Source organism: Theropithecus gelada, chromosome 3 (assembly GCF_003255815.1).
Source record: "Theropithecus gelada isolate Dixy chromosome 3, Tgel_1.0, whole genome shotgun sequence".
Classification (NCBI taxonomy): domain Eukaryota; kingdom Metazoa; phylum Chordata; class Mammalia; order Primates; family Cercopithecidae; genus Theropithecus; species Theropithecus gelada.
In genome coordinates this window covers 117,042,844-117,062,684 of record NC_037670.1, presented here as the reverse complement: position 1 = coordinate 117,062,684, position 19,841 = coordinate 117,042,844, and the positions used below count along the sequence as shown (strand labels likewise).

The 19,841-nt window shown below is 40.6% G+C and overlaps 1 protein-coding gene across 2 annotated transcripts in view; it reads right to left on the bottom strand.

Annotated features, from left to right (window-relative positions):
* The window catches only part of KIAA1324L (KIAA1324 like), a 177,430-nt gene that overhangs the window by 78,367 nt on the left and 79,222 nt on the right, over positions 1-19,841 (bottom strand). Inside the window, exons 1-2 of one of the 2 annotated variants that reach the window (XM_025379491.1) lie at positions 17,183-17,260; positions 16,285-16,405 (exon numbers count right to left, since the gene is read on the bottom strand). In XM_025379491.1, coding sequence (XP_025235276.1) covers positions 16,285-16,289 — 5 coding nt within the window. In that variant the 5' untranslated portion in view covers positions 16,290-16,405; positions 17,183-17,260. Of the gene's footprint in view, positions 1-16,284; positions 16,406-17,182; positions 17,261-19,841 lie in introns of those variants that run through there. The other variant, XM_025379490.1, reaches the window with a different exon arrangement.

The window sequence follows — 19,841 nt, the reverse complement described above, 5'->3', positions numbered from 1 at the left end:
TCTGATCTAAACCGCCCCAATTTAGATTCCAAGTTTCTTCTTCTGTGTAATCATAAGCAATCCAGTTCAACTTTTCTATAGTTTCTAGTAGCAGACTTTCTAACAGACTCCATGACTCTCTACCCAATAACCCCACGGTTACCATGAAGCCAGAAGATTTTACTATAACTAAACTGAGAAAAATCCACTGTCTTCAAGTGAAAAAGAATAGCATTAGAAAAGAACTCGGCAGAAAAAAAGAAAAAAAAGAAAACAAAAATAAAAGGAAAAAAATCAACTCTGCCTTAAAAGTCACAGACGTGAGTTCTAGCTCCAGCAGTCACTTAGCCATCTGAAGGAACAGATACAAAGCTGCTACGTCAGCTCTGAAGTGGCATGATAAAATTATCAGAACTGAAATCTTAAAGCCCAATCCCACCAATAACAATTTTTAATTTTTCACTAAGAGTTGGGGGTGAAGTTGTAGGACATAGGGATATAATTTGCAAGTTATTTGTGAAATTCTCAGAGAAGAAAGAGAAACCTGTTTTCATCTTTCATTTTACGAAAACAAAAGTGAGATGGAGATACACAGAAGAGTACAGTAATATGAACCCGTTCTAGCTAGCATTTCCTAACTCACTGTTCCCTGAAAAGACTATTTAGTGAAAAGTACTGCCTCTGTCTCTCTGAAAACTAATTTCACATCCAACATCCTTTCCAGTGGGTCTTCACATGGCCCTATCAAGTGGAAGTATATGATTATCACTGCACTTCTTAGGACTTATCAGCCAGAAGTTTGAGAATTTAAAAGTAGAAGCCAACTCCTGGCAGGAAAACTGATCCGTGTGACACCACAGATAGTAATCCCCATTAAATTAGCAGAGGCTAGATTTAAAGCTCCTATCTTTTTATAAGAAAAGCTAACTAAGGAATTTTCAATCTGTGAACGAAAAAAATAGAAACGTATTTTATTGCAGCTTCTTGACGTCAATGTTTGATGGGGGAGGGGACAAATCTCAGTTCATTGGGCACAGGATGACACAAGGCTTACAGAAAAAAAGACAACAGCGAAGGTCAAGGGAAGAAAAATGTTCAGAGTACGTGATGAGGTCACCCAAGGGGGCAAAACAATGCATCCGTGAAATCAGTTTTCTCAAGTTCCAATTATGCCGTACCACTTTGGTTCTTATCATCCTAAACTTTTCCTCATCCTTAGAAAGTGTCAGTCACCTTCTACTTCTTGATAGTCTCTGACTTTGGTTCCGCAGTTTTGAGGGCTGAGTTTTCTCATCTCCTCATAAAACACTTTTTTCAGAGAAGTTCCCTCAACCATAGCTCCCATCAAACAATACGATTGACCTAAAGTCTGATTTTCAGCGTTTCTCAACTGTTTTCATCTCATTTCCCAATCTGATTAATTCTAACCTTTCAGCTACCACTTGTGTGTTACTGAGGAGGTTTAACTTTGTCTTTGCACACTTGGAACTCAACGCAGCAACATTCCAACTAAGCCTTCTGAGGACAAAATATTTGACAGCATTTTGTATATCAATTTGTCCCTTTATGTATAGAATAAATTTTTACAAATCTGATTAGACCTTTGTGTTTCACCTACAAAAATAGAACACTAAAGTCAGTCTCTAATTTGGTGGCACAAAAGTTATTCAATCTATAAACATTCCAGTGTCCTGCAGCTTTCTGAGGAGCCATGAAAGGATTACATATTCTATCCATAAGGAGTTTATTCTGCTCTAGGAAGAAATTCTATAGTTGGAAAATGTCATTTTTTTTCCTAACACCGATTAAACAATGAAAGGATATTCTGTGTATCAAGTACCAAACAATATGCTAGGTTCAGGGGGAAAAAAAAAAACCACAGGCTAATCAACTTATTATATATGAGGATATAGCAACAAACATCTTCTAAATTCTAAATGTCACTCTCTCATCTTTCTGAAAAATATAGACAATTAAGAATAAAATCTACTACCAGGTATGGTGTTAGGTACCTAGCTACTCAGGAAGCTGAGTCAGGAGGATCACTTGAGCCCAAGATTTTGAGACTACAGTAAATTATGATTGTGCCTGTGAATAGCCACTGTACTCCAGCCTGGGCAGCATAGCAAGACTCATCTCTAAAAAATTATTTTATTTTTATAAATACTTAAAAAATAAGAATACAATCTATAAAGAGAACATTAATCAATTAAAAATGACCCATAAAACAACATATCTGAGCCTTTAGATGTCATCTTTTAAAAAGTTCATTTATCACTCCAGCATATCAATTTGTGTCACATTTCTATCAAGAGGTAAATGTTAGGGGCATGCAGATGCCCCAGGATGGGGATAAGCACTTGTTCAATATATACTAGCAGTGTATTCCAAAGAGACAGCCCCATAGACATTAAGAACATAGACCCAAATTCTAGGCTTCCTGGTTTCAAATCTCAGTTCCCCCTTTGACCTAAATGTCTGACTCTGAGCTATTGTTTTAGTTTCCTAACTGCTTTTTAAAAAGTGGGGGGGAAAAGCAAGGTAATAAAAATATCTATTTTACAAGGATGATGTAATGACTAAATGAATTTGAATGAATGCAGGTAAAGCATTTACAGTTATACCCGGCATATAGCAAGTAAAGATTGGCTATTATTTTTTATTATTATTTCAGCTATTATTATTACTGTTGCTATATTATTATATAATTATGATTCCAGGACTGTAGATCACATTTATCACCTCACTTAACCCCCTTAACCACCTGTGAATGGCTGTCTCCAGGTCAAAGTCCAGAGTCCTTGGTAGGACAGAGAGGAGCTGGCCGATTGAGTTGCCAGAATCTCTGGCCCTTCCCACATTCTCCCTGAGTGCCAGCCATCCAGATCTCACAAAGCACCCAGGAAAACCAGATGCTGCTCCACTTGGCACCTTCATCCTGTTTCCAACATCTGGAATGTCGCTTGCATCAGGTTAAAGAACTTCTTCCTTCAGAATTCACCTCAGAGAGCCTCAGAGAATTAACATACATGGCTCAGGAAGTGTGATGCTTCCAGCTTTGTTCTTTTTGCTCAAAATTGCTTTGGCTATTCAGAATCTTTTGTGATTCCATATGAGTTTAGGATTTATTTTTATATTTCTAGAGATTCTTGAGATTTTAATAGAGATCGCATGAAATCTGCAGATGACTTTGGGTAGTAAGAATATTTTAATAATACTAAGTTTTCCAATCTATGAGCATGGGATGACTTTCCATTTATTTGAGTTTGCTTTCTTTAATCAGCGTTTACCATTTTCATTGCACAAGTCTGTCACCTCCTTGTTTAAGTTTATTCTTAAGTATTTCATTTTTTTGATGCTATTATACATAGGATTGTTTTCTTGATTTCTCTTCAGATAGTTCATTATTAGTGTACAGAAATGCAACTGTTTAAAGTTTATTTTGTATCTTACAGCTTTGCTGACTTTATTTACTAGTTCTAACAGGTTTTTGTGTATGTGTGTGGAGTCTCTAGGGTTTTCTACACATAAGATCATGTCATCTGCAGACAGAAATAATTTTGCTCCTTCCTTTCTGATGTGTACGCATTTTATTTCTTTTTCTTGCCTAATTGCTTTGGCTAGGACCTTCAGTATTATGTCGAATAGAAGTGGTGAAGGTGAACAGGCTCCTTGCCTTATGCCAGATCTTAGAAAAAAAAGCTTTCCATTTTTCAAAACTGAGTATAATATTAGCTATGTGCTTGTCCTATGTGGCCTTTACTGTGTTGAGGTAATTTCCTTCTATGTCTAATGTTAAGAGTTTGTATCATAAAAGAGTACTGAATTTTGTCAAATGTTTTTTCTGCATCTATTGAGATGATCATGTGACTTTTGTCTTTCATCCCAATTATGTGGTATATCACATTGATTGAGCTGCATATGTTAACTCATTCTTGAATCCCAATGATAAATCCCACTTAGTCATGACATATTATTCTTTTAATGTGCTATTAAATTCAGTTTGCTATATTTTGCTCTAATCTTTACTTTTTCCCTCCTTAGGCCAGTTTTTAGCTTAGCAGTTTATTCTTTTGCTAGTTCCTTGACTTGTAATGTTAGGCTGCTTGAAATATGTCTTTTCTTAATGTAGGTACTTATGCTATAAACTGCTTTTGCTGCATCAAATAAGTTTCAGTATTTTTTTGTTTCCATTTTCATTTGTCTCAAAATATTTTCTAATTTCCCTATGATTTTTTCTTTGACCCAATGGTTGTTTAAGAGTGTGGTTTAATTTTCATGTATTTATCAACTGTCCCATTTTCCTTTTGTTGTTGATTTCTGGTTTTACTCCACTGTAGTCAGAAAAAAATATTTGGAATGATTTCAGTCTTCTTAAATTTGTTAAGAATCATTTTGTGACCTAGTATATGATTTATCCTGGAGAATGTTTCATGTGTTTTAAAAGAACACGCATTCTGCTAGTTTTGGGTGGAATGTTCTATGCATACCTGTTAGGTTCATTTGGTCTATAAAGCTGTTTAAGTCTGCTGGTTTTGTTTTTGTTTGTTTGTTTGTTTTTGAGATGGAGTCTCACTCTGTCACCCAGGCTGGAATACAATGGCATAGTCTCAGCTCACTGCAACCTCTGCCTCCCAGGTTCAAGCAATTCTCCTGCCTCAGCCTCCCAAGTAGCTGGGACTACAGGTGCATGCCACCACATCTGGCTAATCTTTTGTATTTTTAGTCGAGACAGGGTTTTACCATGTTGGCCAGGCTGGTCTGGAACTCCTGACCTCATGATCCACCTGCCTCGGCCTCCCAAAGCGCTGGGATTACAGGTGTGAACCACCGCACCCGGCCTGCTGTTTCTTTACTGATTTTTCTGTCTACATGATCTGTCCATTATTGTAAGTGGGATATTTTATTCTCCTACTATTATTGTATTACAGTCTATTTTTCCCTTCAGAACTGCCAATGCTTGCTTTACATATTTAGATACTCTGATGTTGAGTGCATATATATTAATAATTAATTCTCTCTTCATGTTGAGTTGACCCTTTTATCATTATGTAATCAAACTTCCTTGTTCCTTGTGACAGTTTTTGACTTAAAGTCTATTTTGTGCAGATAGTGTAAGTCTGCTTATTTCTTAAGGTCCATTAAATATGGGTTATACCAATAGATTTGAGGAAAAAAAAGTCTGTATTCGATTTTTTTTACTTGTCTGCATATAGCACTGTTTTATCTAAAACAACTAAATATTAGAAGTTTATAACCAATTATTCAAATACTAGACTATAAACATTTATATGCATAAATATATAAAAGTCATGTTTGAAGCCACATTAATTTACTATACTCTGTATGAGAAATACAAAAATAAACTATACACACATATATACAACACATTATACATACATATATACACTTCTATATACATTTATATTTATGTATTACTTCATATGAATTATTGATTCACATTTTCTAAATACTAAAGCACAAGATTAAACAAAGTCCCTAAGACTATGACTGATTTGATGCTTTCCTACCAAATGAAATTAAAGATATCTTAGTCATCTTCATTTAGAAAGTGGTATGTTATATAGCTGAAGAACAAATCAGTGGAAAAAATAGGAAAAGAACATGGTATACTAAGGTTGTACCTGAAATCATGGACTCAGATATATTTTAAAGAATAAGCAATTGAAGAGATAGACTCCCCAAATAAATGTGAGAATATAAAAGGAAGAAATATATTATGTTTATTTCCGCTTCAGAGTTCCAGACTTGTCGGAAAAATATGTAAAGGAACTCTCTCCCTACTTGTATCCCAGATCAGACTTTTATTTCTAAGGCTTGGTTTAAAGCAAAAGGGCTTTGTCCCAAATGAGAAAGAAAGAGAGAACATAGCCCAGGAAACCGCTCTATCCTCTCTGATGATCTAAGAACATCCAATGAACCTGAGAGGTTCAAGGAAAGATTTTAGAAGCCATTGTTCTTCAAGAATAAATGAGGAGAATGACGCAACAGTGAAGAAGAGATGGATTGGAACAGGGGTTATATCCCTTTGGTTTGAGATTAAAACAAAGAGTGTTGTGGTTCAGAAATGGCATGCTACTTGCAAGACCTTGAATGATGGATGATGCCCACAGATGCTAAACTCTTGGCACCACAGCCTTGAGAGAAGTGCCAATGTTTCCCATGGCTGAGCCTGGAGCTAGCAGAGAGGAGAGAGATGAGATCATCTCAGTGGCCTGCCAGAGCAACTGATGAGTTCTCCACAGCAGAGAGGACAAAAGGACAATGGGGATCAGTGTCAATTAACAACCAGAAGCCTCTTCATGCTATTTCCTGAGCCCTGTAAGCTTCAGAGTCACATATACCCCAGGGTTCTAGAACAACAAAAACTGATACTTGACTTCTCATTAACTTCATTCAGAGGAGCCTTGCAGCCAGATCTTATGTAATCTTTAAAAAACAAATGTATAATATAGCTTGCCAATCAATTCTCTGAAAAAATTTACAACTGCTTCATAAACACTCCTATAATCCCTTTCCTCAGGAAAGGCCTCCCCCACTGCTTCTTCCTGAGAAAGAAGAAAAGAGATACCCAATTACATTTTAAAGAATTTTTAACAATTCCCACAAAGGTCAAATTCTGGGTTTCATTTTATTTTGAGACATTAAGATCTGTGTAAATCATGTTGCACACAATCACTCTCCTAAATATTCTTCACTTACTTGAAGCTGCTGTGTTCCACTACTTAATTTTCTTTTTCTGTATGAATCAATTGGTGGGTCCACCACTGAGTTTTATGTCACCCTTATGCAGACCTGGAAGTTTCTCCAGGCTGCCATCTTCAAGTGGCAAGTTAACTCTGTCAGGCCTCTGAGCCAAAGCTAAGCCATCATATCCCCTGTGACCTGTAGGTACACATCCAGATGGCCAGTTCCTGCCTTAACTGATGACATTCCACCACAAAAGAAGTGAAAATGGCCTGTTCCTGCCTTAACTGATGACATTACCTTGTGAAATTCCTTTTCCTGGCTCTTCCTGGCTCAAAAGCTCCCCCACTGAGCACCTTGTGACCCCCACCCCTACCCACCAGAGAACAACCCCCTTTGACTGTAATTTTCCTTTACCTACCCAAATCCTACAAAACAGCCCCACCCCTATCTCCCTTCTCTGACTCTCTTTTTGGACTCAGCCCACCTGCACCCAGGTGAAATAAACAGCCATGTTGCTCATACAAAGCCTGTTTGGTGGTCTCTTCACACGGACGCGAGTGAAATTTGGTGCCGTGACTTGGATCGGAGGACCTCCCTTTGGAGATCAATCCCCTGTCTTCCTGCTCTTTGCTCCATGAGAAAGATCCACCTATGACCTCAGGTCCTCAGACCAACCCACCCAAGGAACATCACACCAATTTTAAATCAGGTAAGCAGCCTCTTTTTACTCTCTTCTCTAACCTCTCTCACTATCCCTCAACCTCTTTCTCCTTTCAATCTTGGTGCCACACTTCAATCTCTCTCTTCTCTTAATTTCAGTTCCTTTCCTTTTCTCGAGACACATTTTATCCTGGACCCAAAACTCCAGCGCCGGTCACGGACTCAGGAAGACAGTCTTCCCTTGGTGTTTAATCACGTGGGGACACTTGCCTGATTGTTCACCCACATATCAGAGGTGTCTGACCACACACGGACACCTGCCTTGGTCCTTCACCCTGAGCGGCAAGCACCACTTTTCTGGGGGGGCAAGAACCCCCCAACCCCTTCTCTCCCTATCTCTACCCTTTCTCCGCTTTTCTGGGGGGCAAGAACCCCCCAACCGCTTATCTCCATGTCTCTACCCCTTTCCCACTTTTCTGGAGGGCAAGAACCCCCCAACCCCTTATCTCCATGTCTCTACCCCTTCTCCATTTTCCTGGGGGGCAAGCACGCCCCACTCCTTCTCTCCATGTCTCTGCTCTCTCTTTTCTCTAGGCTTGCCTCCTTCACTATGGGTACCCTTCCACCCTCCATTCCTCCTTCTTCTCCCTTAGCCTGTGTTCTCAAGAACTTAAAACCTTTTCAACTCACACCTGTAGAAGAAAACCTAAACACCTTATTTTCTTCTACAATGCCGCTTGACACCAATACAAACTCGACAGTGGTTCCAAATAGCCAGAAAATGGCACTTTCGATTTTTCCATCCTACAAGATCTAAATAATTCTTGTCATAAAATGGACAAACAGTCTGAGGTACCTAACGTCCAGGCATTCTTTTACACATCAATCCCTCCCTAGTCTCTGTTCCCAATGCAACTTGTCCCAAATCTTCCTTCTTTCCCTCCCGCCTGTCCCCTCAGTCCCAACCCCAAGCGTCGTCGCTGAGTCTTTCTTTTTTTTTTGAGACGGAGTCTCGCTCTGTCGCCCAGGCTGGCGTGCAGTGGCCGGATCTCAGCACACTGCAAGCTCCACCTCCCGGGTTTACGCCATTCTCCTGCCTCAACCTCCCGAGTAGCTGGGACTACAGGCACCCGCCACCTCGCCCGGCTAGTTTTTTGTACTTTTTAGTAGAGACGGGGTTTCACCGGGTTAGCCAGGATGGTCTCGATCTCCTGACCTTATGATCCGCCCATCTCGGCCTCCCAAAGTGCTGGGATTACAGGCTTGAGCCACCACGCCCCGCCGTTGCTGAGTCTTTCTAATCTTCCTTTTCTACAGACCCATCTGACCTCTCCCCTCCTCACCAGGCTGAGCTACATCCCAATTCTTCCTCAGCCTCTGCTCCTCCACCCTGTAATCCTTTTACCACCTCCCCTCCTCACACCCAGTCCGGCTTACAGTTTCGTTCCACGACTAGCCCTCCGCCACCTGCCCAGCAATTTCCTCTTAAAAACGTGGCTGGAGCTAAAGGCATAGCCGAGGTTAATGCTCCTTTTACTTTATTCGACCTCTCCCAAATTAGTTAGCGTTTAGGCTCTTTTTCATCAAATATGAAAAACCCAGCCCAGTTCATGGCCCATTTAGCAGCAACCCTGAGACGCTTTACAGCCCTAGACCCTGAAAGGTCAGAAGGCTGTCTTATTCTCAATATGCATTTTATTTTATTACCCAATCTGCTCCTGACATTAAATAAAGCTCCAAAAATTAAATTCCGGCCCTCATACCCCACAACAGGACTTAATTAACCTCGCCTTCAAGGTGTACAATAACACAGTAGAGGCAGCCAAGTAGCAACATATTTCTGAGTTGCAATTCCTTGCCTCCACTGTGAGAGAAACCGCAGCCACATCTCCAGCACACAAGAACTCCAAACTCCTCAACCACAGCTGCCAGGGGTTCCTCCAGAACCTCCTCCCCCAGGAGCTTGCTACAAGTGCCAGAAATCTGGCCACTGGGCCAAGGAATGTCCGCAGCCTGGGATTCCTCCTAAGCTGTCTCCCATCTGTACGGGACCCCACAGAAAATTAGACTGTTCAACTCGCCCAGCAGCCACGCCCAGAGCCCCTGGAACTCTAGCCCAAGGCTCTCTGACTCCTTCCCGGATCTTCTCAGCTTAGCAGCTGAAGACTGACACTGCCCCATCGCCTCAGAAGCCTTCAGGACCATCACAGACGCTCTAGGTAACTCTCACAGTGGAGGGTAAGTCCGTCCCCTTCTTAATCAATACGGAGGCTACCCACTCCACATTACATTCTTTTCAAAGGGCCTGTTTCCCTTGCCCCGATAACTGTTGTGGGTATTGACGTCCAAGTTTCTAAACCTCTTAAAACTCCCCAACTCTGGTGCCAACTTGGATAACATTCTTTTATGCACTCTTTTTTAGTTATCCCCACCTGCCCAGTTCCCTTATTAGGCCGAGACATTTTAACCAAATTATCTGCTTCCCTGACTATTCCTGGGCTACAGCCACATCTCATTGCCACCCTTCCTCCCAACCCAAAGCCTCCTTTTCATCTTCCTCTCGTATCCCCCCACCTTAACCCACAAGTATAGGACATCTCTACTCCCTCCCTGGCAACCGATCACATTCCCATTACCATCCCATTAAAACCTAATCACCCTTACCCTGCTCAATGCCAATATCCCATCCCACAGCACGCTTTCAAAGGATTAAAGCCTGTTTTCACTCACCTGCTACAGCATGGGCTTCTAAAACATATAAACTCTCTTTACAATTCCCCGATTTTACCTGTCCTAGACCCAGACAAGCCTTACAGGTTAGTTCAGGATCTGCACCTTATCAACCAAATTGTCTTGCCTGTCCACCCTGTGGTGCCAAACCCATATACTCTCCTATCCTCAATACTTCCCTCCACAACCCATTATTCTGTTCTGGATCTCAAAGATGCTTTCTTTACTATTCCTTTGCACCTTTCATTGCAGTCTCTCTTCACTTTCACTTGGACTGACCCTGACACCCATCAGGCTCAGCAAATTACCTGGGCTGTACTGCCACAAGGCTTCACAGACAGCCCCCATTACTTCAGTCAAGCCCAAATTTCTTCCTCATCTGTTACCTATCTCAGCATAGTTCTTTTTTTTTTTTTTTTTTGAGACAGAGTCTTGCTCTGTCGCCTGGGCTGGAGTACAGTGGCCGGATCTCAGCTCACTGCAAGCTCCGCCTCCCGGGTTTACGCCATTCTCCTGCCTCAGCCTCTCGAGTAGCTGGGACTACAGGCGCCCGCCACCTCGCCCGGCTAGTTTTTTGTATTTTTTAGTAGAGATGGGGTTTCATCGTATTAGCCAGGATGGTCTCGATCTCCTGACCTCGTGATCCACCTGTCTCGGCCTCCCAAAGTGCTGGGATTACAGGCTTGAGCCACCGCGCCCGGCCTCAGCATAATTCTTATAAAAACACATGTGCTCTCCCTGCTGATTGTGTCCAACTAATCTCCCAAACCCCAATCCCTTCTACAAAACAACAACTCCTTTCCTTCCTAGGCATAGTTAGTATGGTCAGAATTCTTACACAGAGCTGGGATCATGCCCTGTAGCCTTTCTGTCCAAACAACTTGACCTTACTGTTTTAGCCTAGCCCTCATGTCTGCATGCAGTGGTTGCTGCTGCTTTAATATTTTTAGAGGCCCTAAAAATCACAAACTGTGCTCAATTCACTCTCTACAGTTCTCATAACCTCCAAAATCTATTTTCTTCTTCCCATATGATGCATATACTTTCTGCTCCCCGGCTCCTTCAGCTATACTCACTCTTTGTTGAGTCTCCCACAATTACCATTGTTCCTGGCCCAGACTTCAATCCAGCCTTCCACATTATTCCAAATACCACACCTGACCCCCATGACTGTATCTCTCTGATCCACCTGACATTCACCCCATTTCCCCATATTTCCTTTTTTCCTGTTTGCTGGCTATGCTATAGTATCTTCCACACCTGTCATTGAGGCTACGGCTCTGCCCCTCTCCACTACCTCTCAGCAAGCTGAACTAGTTGCCTTAACTCAGGCCCTCCCTCTTACAAAAGGACTACGTGTCAATATTTATACTGACTCTAAATATGCCTTCCATATTCTGCACCGCCATGCTGTTATATAGGCTGAAAGAGGTTTCCTCACCAGCAAGGGTCCTCCATCATTAATAAAAACTCTGTTCAAGGCCACTTTACTTCCAAAGGAAACTAGGGTCATTCGCTGCAAAGGCCATCAAAAGGCATCAGATCCCATTGCTCTAGGCAACGCTTATTCTGATAAGGTGGCTAGACAAGCAGCTAGCATTCCAAATTCTGTCCCTCATGGCCAGTTTTTCTCCTTCACATTGGTCACTCCTACCTACTGCCCCGCTGAAACTTCTACCTATCAATCTCTTCCCACACAAGACAAATGGTTCTTCCAGCCTCACAGGCCCATTCTATTCTGTCGTCATTTCAAACCTCTCCCATGTAGGTTACAAGCCGCTAGCCTGTCTCTTAGAACCTCTCATTTCCTTTCCATCATGGAAATCTATCCTCAAGGAAATCACTTCACAGTGTTCCATCTGCTATTCTACTACCCCTCAGGGATTGTTCAGGGCCCCTCCCTTTCCTACACATCAAGCTCTGGGATTTGCCCCTGCCCAGGACTGGCAAATTGACTTTATTCACATGTCCAGAGTCAAAAAATTAAATTCCTCTTAGTCTGGGTAGACACTTTCACTGGATAGGTAGAGGCCTTTCCTACAAGGTCTGAGAAGGCCACCACGGTAATTTCTTCCCTTCTGTCAAACATAATTCCTCAGTTTGGCCTTCCCAACTCTATACAGTCTGATAGTGGACCGGCCTTTACTAGTCAAATCACCCAAGCAGTTTTTCAGGCTCTTGGTATTCAGTAAGACCTTCATACCCCTTACGGTCCTCAATCTTCAAGAAAGGTAGAACAGACTAATGGTCTTTTAAAAACACACCTCACCAAGCTCAACCACCAACTTAAAAAGGACTGGACAATACTTTTACCACTTGCCCTTCTCAGAATTCAGGCCTGTCCTGAGAATGCTACAGGGTACAGCCCATTTAAGCTCTTGTATAGACGCTCCTTTTTATTAAGCCCCAGTCTCATTCCAGACACCAGACCAACCTAGACTGTGCCCCCAAAACTTGTCATCCCTACTATCTTCTGTCTAGTCATACTCCTATTCACTGTTCTCAACGACTCATAAATGCCCTGCTCGTTTATACTGCCAGTTTACACTGTTCCTCCAAGCCATCACAGCTGATATCTCCTAGTGCTATCCCCGAACCACCACTCTTAACTCCCTCTTAAAGTGCATAAATAATCTTTGCTGGCAAGGCTATGCTGAACCTCCTTAGACACTGTCTAATTAGATGTCCCAGGTCCTCCCAATTCTTAGTCCTTTAATACCTGTTTTTCTCCTCTTATTCAGACCTGTGTCTTCTGCTTAGTTTTTCAATTCATACAAACCCGCATCCAGGCCATCACCAATCATTCCATATGACAAATACTCCTTCTAATAACCCCACCATATTGCCTCTTACCACAAAATCTTCCTTCAGCTTAATCTTTCCCATTCTAGGTTCCCACGCCGCCCCTAATCCCTCTTGAAGCAGCCCTGAGAAACATCACCCATTATCTCTCCGCCGCCCCAACACTTCAACACTATTTTGTTTTATTTCTCTTATTAAGAGAATAAATAAGAAGACTTCTTCTAAATAAGAAGACAGGAATGTCAGGCCTCTGAGCCAAAGTTAAGCCATCATATTCCCTGTGACCTGCAGGTACACATCCAAATGGCCAGTTCCTGCCTTAACTGATGACATTCCACCACAAAAGAAGTGAAAATGGTCTGTTCCTGTCTTAACTGATGACATTACCTTGTGAAATTCCTTTTCCTGGCTCTTCCTGGCTCAAAAGCTCCCCCACTGAGCACCTTGTGACCCCCACCCCTGCCTGCCAGAGAACAACCCCCTTTGACTGTAATTTTCCTTTACCTACCCAAATCCTATAAAATGGCCCCACCCCATCTCCCTTCACTGACTCTCTTTTCCGACTTAGCTCGCCTGCACCCAGGTGAAATAAACAGCCATGTTGCTCATACAAAGCCTGTTTGGTGGTCTCTTCACATGGACGCGAGTGAAAAACTCAGTGGGTAAGACACAGGCTCTAGAATCAGACATGTCTGTTTTTGAATCCTAGACCTGCCACGTCTGGGCTATATGACATAAAGTAAATTACTTCACCACTTTAAGTCTGAGTTTCCTTTTTAATAAAATGGAAACACTGATCCTAGTTATCTGAGAGGGCTGTTGTAAGGATACAATGGGATAATGACATAAAGCTCCAAGCACAATGTTTGGCACATAATCAGTACTTGAGAAATGGTAGTTATTGTTAGCAATAGAAAATCTAAGCTCTTGAAGAAATATCCAGTTACTATGATACTGCCTTCAGCAGCCAAACACTAATGACTAGTTTAAGTGACACAGTTAAAGTTATGAATTGTGCTTCTAAGTTGCTTAAGCCTATTAACTTACTTGTGAGTTTTAAAACAATTTGTCTTTAACACAAGCAAATGTTCACAGATCTAAGGCCAGACTGACAAATTCCAGATCAAATGTAAGTATACTATACAGGAATACATGGAAATTCAGATTTCAGACAAAATACAAAGATAAAAAATGTACCAGCCAAAAGTATTATTATTTTTGAAGTATTATCACAAAAGTATTATCATTTTTAAAGCAAGAATCATTTTTAAGGTAAGTAATAACTAATAGTGACCTGATTAGTAGTCAGAATTTTCACAGAAGTGCTTGCTAGAGTGTCAGATTCAAAATGTTATCTGTGGAACCTTACTGTATATAATGAGCAAAAATGTCTCTGGCAACATTTAATTAAAACTAATTCCTATGCAGGCATCAATTCTGTAACAGAGTTGACCCTTAGCCAACAAATGTAATCAGTGCTATGCTGATAAGTATTTAAAATCCAGCTCCCAAGGGAAGGGAGACCCTCAATTTGTAGTGTTCGCTAGTTTTTATGGGTACAATACTCCACAATGGCCTATTTCCAGCTAACGATCAGTTCTCAAAAGCCAGCGCTAGCCAAGACCACCATACCACCTAGATATGAAGTTGGCATTCAAAATGGTTAGGCGGTCCACCTGAATAGGGCTGTTTACAAGGAAACCAAGGAATTAGCCCACAAATGAAAAGTAAACATAGGTAAATGATATATAGATTTTTCTAGGCAAGTGACTGAAGCAAATTCACAATGGGCTAATTACATAGGTATGATTCAGGCTCTGTTTCCCTTTCAACCACATTGCTCTGTCACTGAGAGCTCATCTGCCCTCTGCACTAGTGGTTTCACACACCTTAGTCTTGTAGCAGCTTCTTCTATACAGACCCTCTTGTCTTTTAAGACTGTTGCTACACTGAAGCCTTCACCTGCCCACTTGAGGGCCTCTCAGGTTCTCCCTGAATTCACTCATTAATATCATTCACCAGGAAATAATGGTATTTTTCCCTGACTTTCCTCATAAGATTATTGCAGTTTCCCTTTTATCAGTAAATCTACAAACTATGCTAAAAACTCCTCCAGCTAGTAACAGGGGAATGCTCTCTACGAATAGGAAGAAATTAGTTACCCACTTAACAATTTGCTTACCTGATCTTTTATTTGGGAACAGAAAAACTGAGCTTTTAAGAATACTACCTGGAAGACTGCAGGAAAACCCAAATACATTCCCTCTCTTTTATTTCCAGCTTCGAACTTTAGTCCACCCCCTCGACTATTTTGCTGCAGGAACCCCTAACTCACTAAATTAAAGGATTTTTAAAAGTAAAGTTTTAAATGAAAATAAATTTACATTTATTTCATATTTCTCTGTTAATTTATAATGTTGTACTTCAAACCTGTTTAACTCCCAAAAGACAAGCTGTTGAATGTGATATTCAGCAATTCTATAACCTCTCTGTAGGTTATACTAAAAAAAAAAAAATTAAGTTATTTCTATGGCTAAAAAAAATATCCATTGCAAGATGACAGAGTTCTGTGGATGGATGGTGGTAATGATAGTAAACAATATGAATATATTTAATGCCCCTGAACTAGACACTTAAAAATGGTGATGATGCCATGGAATACTATGCAGCCATAAAAAAGGATGAGTTTGTGTCCTTTGTAGGGACATGGATGCAGCTGGAAACCATCATTCTTAGCAAACTATCACAAGAACAGAAAACCAAACACTGCATGTTCTCACTCATAGGTGGGAACTGAACAATGAGATCACTTGGACTCTGGAAGGGGAACATCATACACCGGGGCCTATCATGGGGAGGGGGGAGGGGGGAGGGATTGCATTGGGAGTTATACCTGATGTAAATGACAAGTTGATGGGTGCAGCACACCAACATGGCACAAGTATACATATGTAACAAACCTGCACGTTATCCACATATACCCTAGAACTTAAAGTATAATAATAATAATGATAAACAAATTTTTTAAAAAAATGGTGATGATGGTCAATTTTAAGTTATGCGTATTTCAACATAATTTTTTAATTTTATAAAAACATTTTTAAAATAAGAACAAATCCATTAATAAGAAAGTCTGCCACTCTGCCCTCCCATGGTTTCAAATAAGAGAATAGATTTTTTAAAAATAATAATAATATTCTTTAATATTGCCTTTGTCTCATTACCGACTTGAGATATAAGGGCATCTAGTGATGAGAAAGGCTGCATTTATTCTGCTAGATATCAATGCCATATGCTCACTTTTGTAAGGTCTCCTACATTCATTATAATTAACACCTAGGGCTAATATGAAGAGGTAATTGTTTAATCAAGAAAACAAATAGTCAAAAAGACAAAACATACTGCATTCTTTGCCTCTCACTGGGTCAGGCAGGCCAGAGCAGTCCACTGCAGAATTTGGAATGGCAACTCTCCACCTGGAGCCACTGCTATCACATTCCGTATATTCAAAGTGATAATCTTTCTGCAAACAATCACAAAAACAAGCCTTTGTTAGAGCCAATTCTAACGGGACAACTGTGCTTTCTCTATCACCCCAAGCCCCTGTTTCCAAGCTGTACCCTCTCCTTGATCCTCCCCCAACCCACCCACACCAAGCAGCTTATTGATCAAAGAGGTATGCTGCTAGACACAGAGTAGGTGCTGAGGAGATGATGCAGGACAGGACAGTCAATGCTGTCAGGTTGTGACCATTATCCTTTCACCTCATCCATCCAGAAAAGCTACAGCACACTTCCCTATCTCTTGCAGGCTTTTTAAGCTCTGAAAAACTGATAGATGTGAGTAGGAGAAAGAGCAGAATAACACTAGGAATTTGACTACTGTCACTGTCCCATGTGTTTCAACGAAAGAAACAAGAGAACCATTTCCATTGACCTAATTCTCACTCTGTTTAAAATCTAACAGAAGGTGTAAAAATTAATCATCAAATACTAATAAAAGACTACAAGTTTTTAAAGTAGCTCTCCCAGTCTTAATAAACATGTACCACAGCAGGCTGCCATCAATTACAGACTATTAAAATTGACCATTAATTACAACTGCCAAATTAAAACCAACCCCCAACCCACCTCTCTCCAGCCTTTAGTTGTTTTGAAATTCTCACAATGACCTCCCTTGGTCAGAGCACATTACACATAAGTGATATTTGAACTGAGAGGAACCCAAACAAAATATTATTGGAGCATTTTAAGAATGTGAAAAATTCCAAATCTACCCCAAATTATTTTCAGTTCAGTACCTTACTTATTCAATTCAATATCCTGCATGTGGCTATTCTGCTGCATCCACAGTTTTGCCTCCCTCACTGTGTCAATGACAAGTGAGAATAGAAACATCAAGCCACATCACCATGGAGAAATCAGGAATGAGAAGGCCATTGCCCTTGACCTTCTCTGCACAGCACACTTTGCTAACAATGACTCTCCTAATTTTAACATTTTTTGAAATCTAGATAAGCTGAGATTTCCCAAATCATCAAGTCTGGGTTCCCTTTTGTTTAACAGTTCTTCCCTCAGTGCATGTTGCTTCTCTCATAATTACTATAAGCAACAAGAAGAACCCACGCCATTCCTTCAGCACTTTGCTTGGAAATCTGCTCAGCTAAATATCCAAGCTCATCTTCTAAGTTTTGCTTTCCACAAAAACATAGGACCTCAATTTTGCTAAGCTTTCTGCCACTATATTAAAGGGGTCACCTTTCCTCCAATTTCCTGGAGGAAATATTGGAATAAATATTTATTTATTTATTTATGAGACATTCCTCTTTTCTTGCTGGGCCCTCACTAGTATCACTTTTAATATTTTTAAAAATATTCTGCTTATGACAATTTACATATTCTTTAAGATGATACAGACATTTTCTGCCACGCTTCTCACTTCCTCCTGAGCCTTCACGGGCAGTCTCTAAAATCCACATTTCTACCAACAATCTGTTCAAGGCCATCTAGACTTTACTAGCATGCACCTCAAAATTCTCCCAGCCTCTGCCCAGTTTATCCAATTCTAAAGCCACATTCCCACTTGTAGGTGTTTGTTACAACAGCACTTCCCTTCCAGGTACCAAAATCTGTATTCATTTCCCATAACAGCTGTAATAAATTAGCAGAAACTTAGCAACTTAAAACAACAGAAATATATTCTCTCACAGTTCTGGAGGCTGGAAGTTCAAAAGCTGTATTACAAGGCTGACCAAGGTATCGCCAGGCCGTACTCTCTTAGGCAGCTCCAGGGGAGAATCCACTCCTTGGCCCTTCCAGGTTCTGGTGGCTGCCTGCACTTACTGCCTTGTGGCTTCATCACTCCTGTCTCTGCCTCTGTGGTACCATTGCCTTCTCCTCCTCTTGTGAAAGCATTCAGGGCCCATCATAGTAAACTCACTTTCTCAAGATTCTCACTTTAAATCTTCAAAGTCCTATTTTGTCATATAAAAATAATATTTACAGGTTCTGGGGATCAGGACTTGGATTTTTTGGAGGACAGGGGCAGCAGGAAGAAGTCTGACTCAGCCTACCACACCCTCCCATGGCAGAATAGCCTTGACCTGCCATGTATTTGCATAATGACTTTCTTGTTTCTCTTGTTCCTTGTTATTTGTATTAGAATGCATGTCTTGGCTAGGGGCTGTGCCTCAGCCCTGTAATCCCAGCACTTTGGGAGGCCAAGGTGGGCGGATCACTTGAGGTCAGGAGTTTGAGAACAGCCTGGTCAACATGGTGAAACTGTGTCTCTACTAAAAGTACAAAAATTAGCCGGGTGTGGTGGTGTGCGCTTCCCAGCTACTCGGGAGGGTGAGGCATGAGAATCCTTTGAACGCTGGAGGCGGAGGTTGCAGGGAGCCGAGATTGAACCACTGCACTCCAGTCTGGGCAACAGAACGAGACTCTATCTCAAAAATAAAATAAAACAAACAAAATAAAATAAAATAAAATAAAAGTCTGTCTTATTTCCATGTTCCACTGAGAAGATTCTGGCCCTTGTATATCAAGTTTAGGTGATTTCTTATCATCCTAGCAAAATAATGATACTGTGAAGTCGTATGAATTTCAAATAAAGCAAGGTCTCTGAATAAAACAGGTAAGCTCCAAAAAACTTTCCTCCATCGCTGCCTCTGTTATTCAGCCTGCCAGTTGAGAACAGCAGTCAGAGAATAGCAATCAGAACACGGAAAAGGTATTATGTTTTCTGGCTGTAATGTTGGATGTCATGTGCCAATTAATTTTCCTAAGACTCCTTTATCCTATCTGCCTTCTCTAGATTACTCAAGGACTCTAAAAGGCTATTGTTACTATTGTTACCAAACTCTTAGGAGTTCAGCAGGAAGCTTTAATTTATTTCTTTATAATTTAAAAATACTGAAATGCAAACCTATTTCATGCAAAGGGCAGACCTTGGGGTCAGGGATTTAGATTGCAGCCCAAATCAAATGGGTTTTATTTTAAATTATTTAATAGGCTACTTCATTTGGGCTCGCAACAAATAAAAAAAGAAAAATTTGCTTCTAAACTCAATCCTTAAATCCATAGAAAGATCTAACAAACACTGTGGTACAGTAAAATTGCTAAAGGTACAATGTATATTTTCCAAATATTCTGAATGGCATTCAGGGTACTGAACAAAGAGAAGTACAGCACATATGCTTTCAGATTTATAGGTAACACCCCAAAACTCTAACCATAGATGCAAATAAACATTGAGCACTTAAAGCTGGTCCCTTGGAAATGGAAATTTTCTAGTATTAAAGGATAATTTAAAAGAAAAAGTAGATTATTTCTCATACAAATAGAAAATTAATACATGTCAAAAATGTTGTCATTATTTAGCAAGTCAGTCAGTAAGATGTTATCACCAATTCAAAGGAGAATTTGAAGGACACACCAAAACAGGCAATTAGGAAGGTG